The 10742-nt window shown below is 46.4% G+C and overlaps 2 protein-coding genes across 5 annotated transcripts in view; both read right to left on the reverse strand.

The window, feature by feature from the left end:
• Positions 1 to 10742, reverse strand: part of Fndc3b (fibronectin type III domain containing 3B) — a 312865-nt gene that overhangs the window by 44552 nt on the left and 257571 nt on the right. For all 4 annotated transcript variants that reach the window (XM_031376473.1, XM_031376475.1, XM_031376474.1 and 1 more), the window contains 5 exons: positions 10198 to 10336; positions 8309 to 8380; positions 6145 to 6263; positions 4365 to 4470; positions 3094 to 3266 (listed from right to left, as the gene is read on the reverse strand). In XM_031376473.1, coding sequence (XP_031232333.1) covers positions 3094 to 3266; positions 4365 to 4470; positions 6145 to 6263; positions 8309 to 8380; positions 10198 to 10336 — 609 coding nt within the window. The remainder of the gene's footprint in view (positions 1 to 3093; positions 3267 to 4364; positions 4471 to 6144; positions 6264 to 8308; positions 8381 to 10197; positions 10337 to 10742) is intronic.
• On the reverse strand, positions 44 to 3081 carry LOC116095021 (zinc finger protein 431-like). Its single transcript, XM_031376477.1, has 2 exons — positions 1660 to 3081; positions 44 to 1327 (listed from the first exon to the last, which is right to left on the reverse strand). The coding sequence occupies exons 1-2, from the start codon at positions 1660 to 1662 to the stop codon at positions 686 to 688; spliced, it is 645 nt and encodes a 214-aa protein (XP_031232337.1). The 5' UTR covers positions 1663 to 3081; the 3' UTR covers positions 44 to 685.

Genomic DNA, 10742 nt, shown 5'->3' on the forward strand with positions numbered 1-10742 from the left:
ACAGCCAGGAAGAGACGGTCTTCCAGTCAAGTAGTAGGAGGGGTTGTTTTGCATGGCGTGGAGCTCCATAGACCACGACCTTAGTAAGTCACTTCCTTCAAAACTGTAACATATACTGCATAAGCCACGCCTCCTTTTAGTCCCATTTCTTAGGGCCAAGCACATTCAAATCACCAGTTTATTAATACTATGACTTCTTTCATGCATTTAAATATGATTAGGACATGCAGAGGCTTTACCACATTGATTACATTCATGAGGTTTCTTTCCAGTATGGGATCTTTTATGTTATAGATTCTACGAGGTCAGGCAAAGGAGTTAGCACCTTGACTACATTCATAGTTTCTCTCCAATATGGTTGCCTTCATACTTTTTGGAGACAAAAACGTTGTGAAAGACTTTTCCACCTGGATTACTCTCATCATTCATAAGATTTCTTTCTAATATTTGCACTGTTATGTTTTTGGAGACATCTCCTTCATGAATAAGTTTTTTGTTTGTTTGTTTGTTTGTTTATGTTTTTGTTTTTTGTTTTTTGAGACAGTGTTTCTTTGTATAGCTCTGGCTGTCCTATAACTTACTTTGTAGACCAGGCTGGCCTAGAACTCAGAAATATGCCTGTATCTCCCACCCAAGTGCTGGAATTAGTCGTGTGCCACCAGCACCCAGTTCATTGACTACATTCTTAAGCTTTCTGTCCAGTATGATTTCTTTTATGTCTTTGGAGATGACTCTGCTGTGAAAAGGCTTTACCACATTGACTACATTCATAAGGCTTCTCTCCACTATGTGTTCTTTTATGACATTGGAGACTACTCTCCTGTGAAAAGGCTTTACCACATTGATTACATTCATAAGGCTTCTCTCCATTATGTGTTCTTTTATGAATTTGGAGATTTCCCTGATACAAAAAGGCTTTACCACATTGATTACATTCATAAGGCTTCTCTCCAGTATGTGTTCTTTTATGATATTGGACACTACTCTGCTGTGAAAAGGCTTTACCACATTGATTACATTCATAAGGCTTCTCTGTAGTATGTATGTTTTCATGTCTTTGGAGATGAGTGGGCATTTCAAATGCTTGACCACATTGCTTATTTTCATATGGTTTCTCTCCACTATGACTTATTTCATGCCTTTCATAACTTCTAGAACTTTGACATCGTTTTTCAATGTGATGGTCTTCCCAATTGTATCCTATAACAGTGAGGTTCCAGTAAGTTTCCAACATCACATCTTTGTAGAGACTTTTCTGGGAAGGATCGAGCAAATTCCATTCTTCCCTAGTGAAGCTCACATGCACATCATCAAAAGTCACTGCATCCTCACTCCGAGTCCCCTTGGCGGTGGCTTCCTGGTCGCTCACCGCAGCCATCCTAGTCTCCGAAATGTGACTTCCGGTCCTGCAGACCTCTTACCTCTGGTCACCGGAAACAGCGCCACAGAAGCCAGACACAGTGCTGACAGGCAGCCACTCGCGTGCGTAGAAGGCCTTCCGCCTCGCAGACTTAGCCCCTTTCCCGGAGAACCCCAGAATCCAGGGATGCCGCCCTTCCCCTCTGCCTCCCTTGCTGCGATCCAGGAAACAAGGTGTGTGTGCGAGCTTTCGTCGCCGCTTGCTGACGTCACAGTGGTGCTACCCTGCAGTTCCTGCACCATGTCTCAACTTCAGAGATTCCCTGAGGTTCCCTCACAGCACCCAACAGCAGAGCTCAGAGCAGCACATGGAGAATCATTCACTCACAGCAAACTTGCAGAGTAGTTTCATCTTAAATGAATTTGGGTCTCTTGGGAGTACGGCTATCACATTCTGGGTGTTTGTTCTGGTGCCTGGCACCCTCCGTGCCCCACCACTACTTTGAGATAAGATACATCTTCCCATGTAGCCTAGGTTAACTTCGTATGTGTAATGCTCCTGCGTCAGTCTCCTGACTGCTGGGATGTACAGGGATGCCCACCACATCGCTAACCAACGCTGCTGTAACCGATTGTCAGAATGTCCTTGGGCCTCACTCACATGACATGCTTTTTCTTTATATTGTCAATTGGCTTCTTTTCTTCTTTTAAAAGTAAATTTCATCAATTTGAAATGTAACAATTTTCATGGAACTCATCTATACATACACGGGGGCTCTAGGAGACGTTGGCATTAGCTTGTTCTATGTTTCATCTCTCCTGCTCTTTGTGGGCCACCTAGTCCTCATTTCCAGCCCCCACATATCCTATAAATCCAATCAGTCTACTACTTCAAAGAAAAAAAGGAACAATTCCTCTGTGGATCACCCATAGACATACTTCCTCTCAATTTCTGATGTGCCCCTTAAATACCAGATGAACAAGACAGCAGATAAAAAGGGCCAGAGAACTATGGAGTTTTTAGAGGAATCAGATTAAAGGAAAGTTAGCGGCCTCCTCCTCAGGTTCCGCCCTACTTGTCCAGAACAAAGCAACCCAAGGCACAGAGACTACACTATTAATTCTAAAAGGCTAGGTGCGAGTATTCTTGTGTGTACAGGACTCGTGCGTGAGGAGGGCGGGAGACAATCAGTTTCTTAGCCCCTGTCCACCTCTTCTTCTGAGACAAGGCTGGACCTCACTTAGTAGGTCCAGTAAGCCCCAGCATCCTCCTGCCTCAGCCTTCACAGGGCTGAGGTTCTAAGGGGGTTCCCCACTCCAGCTTTTAAAGTTGTAGGTTTTGAGCTCTAACTCAGTTTATGGTAAGTGTCTTCCTGACTCACTCTGCCCAGGTCCCCTGAAGAACTTTTACTAGGACTAATCGGAAGTCCTAATTCTTATAAGTGATGAAAGTAATAAGAACAGGAAATTCTTTCATGAATTATCAAAAGTGTACATGACAGACAGACAGACAGAGACACAGACACAGACACACAGACACACACACACACACATACACACACACAGAAAGAATGAGAGACAGAAACTTGGTGGTGCTGGGTCCATGGCAGCGTTGACTCACAAATAAGAATGCGGTTATATATAGTTTAACAGTTGTCACACGAGACTGAGGGATTGCAGGCGGCTAACGAAAGCACCCGGTGCTCTAACTGTGGAGGGTTAGCTCATACTCACCCCTCCATCATTCAGAGCGCGCACTCGGAAGCGATACATGGTTCCAGGGAGCAGGTTGCCGACCGTGCACTCCAGCTCGGGCCCGTGGTACACCTCGGAGGCGACATCCTCAGGCTCCGTCATTTCCACACTGTACTCTGAGACCTCACAGCCACTTTCAGATGCCGGCACATCTGGGGACGTAAAACATTTTCATCTTTGAACACTCTTTTGGATTTCTCTTCGTTTTATTTTTACTCAGGTCTGAGTGTTTGGGCCTGCATGCATGAGTGTGCACTGTGTGTGGAGGCCAGAAGAAGGCACTGAAACCTCAGAAACCAGGGCTGTAGGCGCTTGTGAGGCACCACATGGCTGCTGGGAACGGAACCTGCGCCCGCTGCAATGGCGGCAAGTGCTCTTAACCACTGACCCGTCTCTGCAGCACCGGTTTTTAGATTTCTAGCTGACTGAGTTACATTTGATTTCTATTGTTACTGTTCAAAATGTATAGGTGATGTATCCTTGAGTTTCCACTACAAAAGGAGCCTCCTGTTCAAAAAGGTGAAAAAGCTCCGGAATGACACAAACTACCCAAAGCAAATGCACTTAAACATGTTTGATTATATTAAAAATAATTCAGGAATAATAGGAATATGAGGAAAACTTTCAACATTTAATAATGGGAAGGAAGGAAGGAAGGAAGGAAGGAAGGAAGGAAAGAAGGAAGGAAGGAAAAATATCTTTAACTTAAAGTCAGACATCCTGCTAAGTCTACATGACCCCAGACTGGCATTCCATTTTACCACACTTTAGACATAAGTGGTGGCCAAAATGTCTGCCAACATTCTACACACTTGCACTTGCTACGTACACACTTGAAGGCTGCTGGCACAACTGAAAGTGGTGTTAGGCAAGGCTAGGAAAATGCCAGAACCCGCAGAGGAGGGACTTGATGCTGCTCTTTGAACCATTTCTTGGTTTAATCTCTAAATCACGCATGTTTTCGTCACGTGCTGAGCAAACCCTGGACAAGGCGGGCTCCTCTGGAATTTTCTCTAGAAACATGGCTGCTAATGGTGACAGGAGCAACAGCAAGTGCAGCCCTGTCAGGAACGGGAGCGTGAGCAATAGAGGGCTGCAGAGGAGAGACAGCCACGGTCCAGGCTACGGAGAACACGGACGTGCCAATGGGTGACACGGCTTCTGAAGGAAGCCCTGGAGCCGAGGGACAGGGCTCAGTGCCAGTCTCCCACTGTCCTGGTTGATGCCAATGTGAAGATTCGTTCACTCACCCCACTCTAAGTGGACTTCTTTGTGCTTTGGTCTACCCAAAACCCTCGGTGGTCGGCACTGACCTGGCGCAAGGCTTAGTGTGCGGACAGGGAGACTTTCAGAACACTGTGGGAGAAACACCGGAGAGACCATTGCTTAGTTACTGTGAACCACTCTCACCTTATCTATCAGGCTAATTCTGTCTCACAACTGTAAATGGGACGAAAGGGAGTTACACACTAGGTGTGTGTGCTGACATATATTAAGGTTTTCAGGAGGGTCCATGCCTGTCTGCACGTGTGGACTCTCATTGCATGCAATGCTGGTTACACCTAGAGCGGCTCTCTCTGATGTTAGATTCCTAGAGCTCAGTATTGTCCAGCCAGCATAAGCAAACTTTTCCTTTACACCAACAACTAGGAAGACCCTTCACGAGGATTCGAGAGAACACAAAACAACTGGATAAAATTAAGAATGATACTCTAAGAGGCCGGGCAGTCACGGGAAGAGCCGAACGGCAGGTAAAGGGGGCATTTACCCACTGAGCCTGGCTCTTACAGCAGATCTGCCAATGCTAGAGTAATGAGGCCGCCTTTGAGGGATCTGGTTCTGCAAAGCTGATGGTATCAAAGTTGACCATCTTAGGAGAATCGAGGAAACAAGGTGGAGCCAGAGAGCTCCCACTCCTTCCAGGGCATGCTGTGTGGGCAATGGATGCTATGCCTTCAGCTAATGCACATGTTGTCCTGCCCAACCGCTGACATGGCAGGTACCACTGATGCCCTACGGCCTTGGTCTGGATATACTCCCCCTGGGAGACATTCTGGGTAGCCCCAGGACTCTATGTGTGTTCTAACTGGACTCTTATCCTGTGTGGGGTATGTTGGTGTGTGGGTGTGGGTGTCTTTCTGTCTAGATAGAACCCTGGACACTGAGGAACTGCTATGACACACACGGGCAGAGTGTGTATACGTAAAACTTGGGAAAACGTTATCAATCTGTTACTGGCTCACTAGGTATCATCTCTCTCTCTCTCTCTCTCTCTCTCTCTCTCTCTCTCTCTCTCACCATTAATGGTTTCCAATCATCTACAGTGAAAACAAGACTTCTACCACAGTGCCTCTCATGATGTCAATATGACACCCAGACTCTAGAGTACTTTGTACGCATTTATTAGACTCTATTGAACCCGTGAGCACTGTGTGTGCTATGAATGGAGTCTCTTGGCGTGCCACCTGGCTGTCTACAGTCATTCTGATAGAGAGGAGCCATGGCTGCTGCCTGCACACCCTACACAGGTAACACCCTAACAGACAGAACTGCAGGAGTGCCTTTAACTTAGTCATCAGACTTCTCCTGTTTTTACGACAGTCTCCCAGCAGGTGGCAGTAAAGGACCTTCACAGATGTGTTACCATCCCAGCACAGCTGGGCAGGTCTTATCTTGACTCTAAAATTCTACACGTTTCCCTCCTTGAAATGACAGAGATCTCCCTTATTTAGTTAATGCAAATCCTAATTTTTTTCTGCCCCATGTAACTACATGAAGGTCATATAAGGGTTAAAATCAGTGACAAAGAGTCTGTACACAGAATCACATCAGAATGTCAGAGAAGGATTCGGGCCTACCACTCTAACCTGTACCTGTAACTCAAGATCATTTTTCATGTCCAGATGTGATACTAAATAAAGCAGGCTGCATCAACAAGAAACATTTAAAACTGCAGCATTTTCTTCCGTTACTGACATGGCACTTCCCAACTTGATCAAGAGGCCCACTGCCACACATGGATACACCAACCTGACTGTGCCCACCGGTACTGATGCAGCATGCTCGCAGTTTGTACAAAGTGCCTGGCTTCAAATCGGTAAAGACATACTCTGTAGCCGATCCACTGTAGGCCACTTTCCACTGCCCGGCTGGAAAATGAGATGGGTGTAAGTTTAGGCCTTGTTATAGCATGACAGTCCCCGTTAGAAAGAGCATCTGAGATAAACACACCAAGTGGCTTCCACGGCCAGCCGGCATCACCCGACACTAAAATGCAGAGCCATGTCCTATTGTTCTACTGTTATCACATTGCTGACTATCCAGTGGGGTGTGAGCAGCCACATCCCACGGGAGTTGGCACAAGAGGAGGGAACAGTGTTGCACAGCTGTCAAATGCCACGCTGAGGTGGTCACAGGGCCAGCTATGCAGTCGGTGCTGTCACGTGGTGCAGGCTTCCTGTACAAGGTGCTGCTGAGGGCACCGATTAGGCCATTTACAGACCAAGATCTCTGGTGAGGGCCTGCTGTGTCCAGGGAGCCCACCAAGGAAGCTGTGATGGTGGTGACAGACACTTGGAGATGCTGGAGGGCGCCCCACGAGGCTGATGCCCACTGGGAGGAGCGCCTGGAGGCTGCCGGCCACTGTCTTGTTCCCACTGGTGCCATTTCCAGTTGACCACTCCATGTGAGCCTTGGACTGCACCAGCTCACCCTATCCTATTCATAAAGGAGCCTCCACAGATCCCATCAGTGGTCAGTTAGGTGTTTATTACTGCCCAGTGGTACTGTGCCTTATCAGGTCCGAATTAGGATACAGCCCGTGAGAACTGGGAATTTACACAGCTGTCCCACGGTGCTGCGCTATGGGCGGACATATGAAAGGGTTCTATGCATAAAGCCCATGGACTGGCCAGGCAATCAGTGTAAAATAGCACCTAGTCTTGCACTGAGTCAATGCTCTCCCAGGACAACTGAAAGCGGACGTGCACTCTCTCAGTAAGCGGCTGGGAGATGCTGGCTCCTCTCCTAGTCTTCATTTAGACATTAAATAAGTTCTCTAGTCCAGAAACTGATTTTATGTCAAGAACAGCTGTGCCCATCTCAAAGAATTCTATTTCTGGCCTAAAATAGTACTTAACATTGCTTAAAAACAAAACAAAACAAATAAACAGACAAAAAACCCCCATCTCCAGGTGGTTGTAGTGTCAGAAAAAGCCAGAGACAACTTCCACCTGTCCTCAGTGACTGTCTCTTTCGCCATGTGCATGTATACTTTTTAAAAAGTAGTGATTACAGCAGCCATATTAGTAAAATTTGGTTACGCTTTAAAGTTTTGACAACATCTTTTTTCTATTGAATCCCAATGAGTTTTATTAGAAGGAAAAAGCAAGTGTATTTTGGGGGGCCCTAAAGCTCCCCATTCTGCACCGTCCCGTCTGAACTCTGAGGGCGCAGTGCACACTCATGCATGTGTGTTGCCGCACACAGGGTTCTGCAGCTGGCTCTGTGTCCATTCTCACGCGGGTGTCAGGGATTCCACGCAGGCCATCAGACTCGGTGGTGAGCCCCAGCCCCATGGCCTCATCTTAACACCGGCAGTGTAATACCTGACGAGAACTCCAACTCCAGAGTCACGACAGAGACCCAGTGTGCGCTGCAAGTCTGACACCCGTCTCTGTCCGTACTAGGATGTGGTGGCGGTTGGCCATGGCAAGGCCACCAGGCAGACTACTGCTGACAACTGCTGATAACTGCCAGGTAAAGCGTGTGGCAGTGTAGGGGAGAAAGCCTCGAGCTCATTTACTCTATTAGTGAGTGACAACATAGAAAATAGAAACGAAAACAGAAACAAAAATGCCAACTTGTCAAAAATAGGTACTTCAAGCATAAAGCACTGTGGTGTCTGAAAGATAAAACCACATATAGGGGTACAGGTGGAGAGAGACTGCTGAGGGTGCTACGAAGGAAAACTAGCCGAAGGGGGGGAGAGAGAGAGGGAGGGAGGAAGGGAGGGAGACAGACAGAAACACAGACAGACAGACAGACATGTCGATGCTTAGTATTGCTTGACTACACCACTAGCTCTCTCCTTAGAACTAATGGCTGCCTGGGGCAGCTACTACAGAAGGTCTGACCACATCGGGATGGGGACTGGGTGGGAATGCAGTGAGTAATACAGTTTCCAAAATGTCACCTTCACAAGTTCCATCCGTGAACTCTAGCAGGTACTTGAGGATTTCGGAGCCACCGTTGTCTTTTGGAGCATCTGTGGAGTAGGCGATGGTCAGTGAGGAGGGCACTGGGGGGTCACTGGGAAGCATCATTACAGAGTACAGAAGACCCTCCACTATACAGCCAGCCATTGGACCAAAAAGCACAACTCATCATTTTTAAGAACCCTGCCCCTTAAAACGTTTTTTTTTTTTTTTTTTCCCTTGAGACAGCATCTCATATTTCTGCTCAGGTTATTCTCAAAGTTTTGGGAATGCTCCTGCCTCAGTACCCTACCCTGACCCCAGTACTGAGACTACAGGTGTGAGTCTCCCACACTGGCCCCCTTAGTGTCAAGAGAAGGAATTTTATCAGGCTTCTATTTAAGGTCACTGAAATGCAGGCTGTAAGAGTTAGCAGTGACTTGGTGAAACACAAATAAAACTTGACAGGTGGAATGATTTCCGAAAAGTACCAACACTGGGGAGAACTCTGAAGTGGCTCTGTAAGAATGCATGATTTTGATGGAAAGTTGAAATATTCAGGTATTTATCTTGTTTTATTATTTTTACATCATATATTTATGAGCAACTAGATGCTTTTAAAAAATGAGAAGGGTAGAGAAAAAAAAACCACATTGACAAAATAAGTAAAATGTTGGAATGGAGTAATTTCACCACAGCTCACTCTTCTACCAAGCAAACCTCATATCACCATGGGCCTGGACACATGCACCAGGCAGGCATCCTGAGAGGACGGCTCCGTCTACCCCCAGAGCCCGTGTCACCTTGGATGAATGGTCTACAGACATGTCTGTCTGCAAGAACTTTGCTTGTGAGTGTAGAAACACCAGGCGGGAGGATTTGGGCAAACTGTGAAGAGTCGTGCCTGCCAGCGGCCCGCCACCTCTGTGTCCTTGCACACGGAGGGGAACTTTCTAAGTAAGGCCTTGTTACTTACACCAATTTGTTAAGCTCACTTTCCTGGGTGTGCACTTGTCACGCACACTTCAATAAGAATGTATACAGCAATCGCAAGGACAAATCCACTGCAGAGCTAAGGGGGCAACCTAGGGATGTCCCAGGAGGCAGGCAGCCAGGACAGACCCCAGGCAGCTCCACTTCTACCCATCCTTGTCCTCCAGGGAAACTGACCTCAGAGCTCTTTGATACCTCAATACGGCATGCTTGAGCTTGGTCTCCAGTGATGCACAATGCTTTAAACTGAGCCCTGCGTATACTATCACTTTTGTTTTCTGTTCTGCCCTTCGCTTGCTGTTCATATATATTCTCACAGGACATCAGTGCAGAGCGCACAAGTGCTACAATCACACAGTGACATGCGCTTCCCTGTTCTGCAGAGCTGAACATCAGTGTCCTCCCAGGTTACCTCAGCCCATGTGAAACCCCTGAAGCTCATGGGGGGGTGGGGGAGGTAAGCGGGGCAGGCATACCCCATACAGCACAAAAGCAAAAGTTTCCTATTTTATTGCAACTTAAAAACTCTATATGTTAAAAAAAAAAAAAAACTACTTAGGATTACATATCTAGATTTGAAATCCAATCTCAATGTAAAAATTTTATATTAAATTTCATTGATTTTTTTTTAAAAAGGTGAGCCATTATGGAATGAATTATCATATATCCTCAAACTCAAATTAATAAAGCGTTTAAAATAAAGGAGAAAAATGTAACATAGAAAATATGAAATTGAGATACTCATAAAACTGTTCACTTAAATCTGAGTATACATTAACATTCAGCTGCCCACCCCAAGTCCTCACTCATGCACAATAAATGCAGGAAGCCATCGCAGATGGTATTTCCTACTTGTGTTGGATTTGTCGTGGGAGTACTAGGGCAGGAGACATACCCCACTTGACACTGAAGCCATTCGACGTGACGGGTCCTTTAATGAGGGGTCTGGTCGGAGGTCCAGGTCTGTCGGGGCTGGTTGTACAAACCAGGACTTCACTTGGACAGCTCTTCCCTTCCATGTTAGAAGCAGTTAGCTGTAGAGTAACCAAAGACACATTAGCCCATGTTGGTTCTGGGCTATGAAGTCTCCTGGGACTTTATACCACTGCCAAGGTTAGACACAGACAGACTGACACATGTCTACCCAGTCGCAGGTTTTCTTTCTTTAGACTGCTGATTTCAGTGTTTGTGATCACTTATTAACAATTAAAAATAAAACCAAAAGGTAGGTTTCAGCTAAAGACATCTGTCGATCCTTACAGGAGAAAATATAAGCCCAGGGTAGTGGTATAGACAGGGAGATTGAGGCAAGAAGACAGAGTCTGAAACCATTCTAGGCTATGCAGCAAGTTAGGCACTCTTGGAATAGAGTAGGACCAGGCTTCACTGGAAGAGGAAGAGGAGGAGGAAGAGGAGGAGGAAGAGGAGGAGGAGGAGAAG

Source organism: Mastomys coucha, unplaced genomic scaffold (assembly GCF_008632895.1).
Source record: "Mastomys coucha isolate ucsf_1 unplaced genomic scaffold, UCSF_Mcou_1 pScaffold17, whole genome shotgun sequence".
NCBI lineage: Eukaryota > Metazoa > Chordata > Mammalia > Rodentia > Muridae > Mastomys > Mastomys coucha.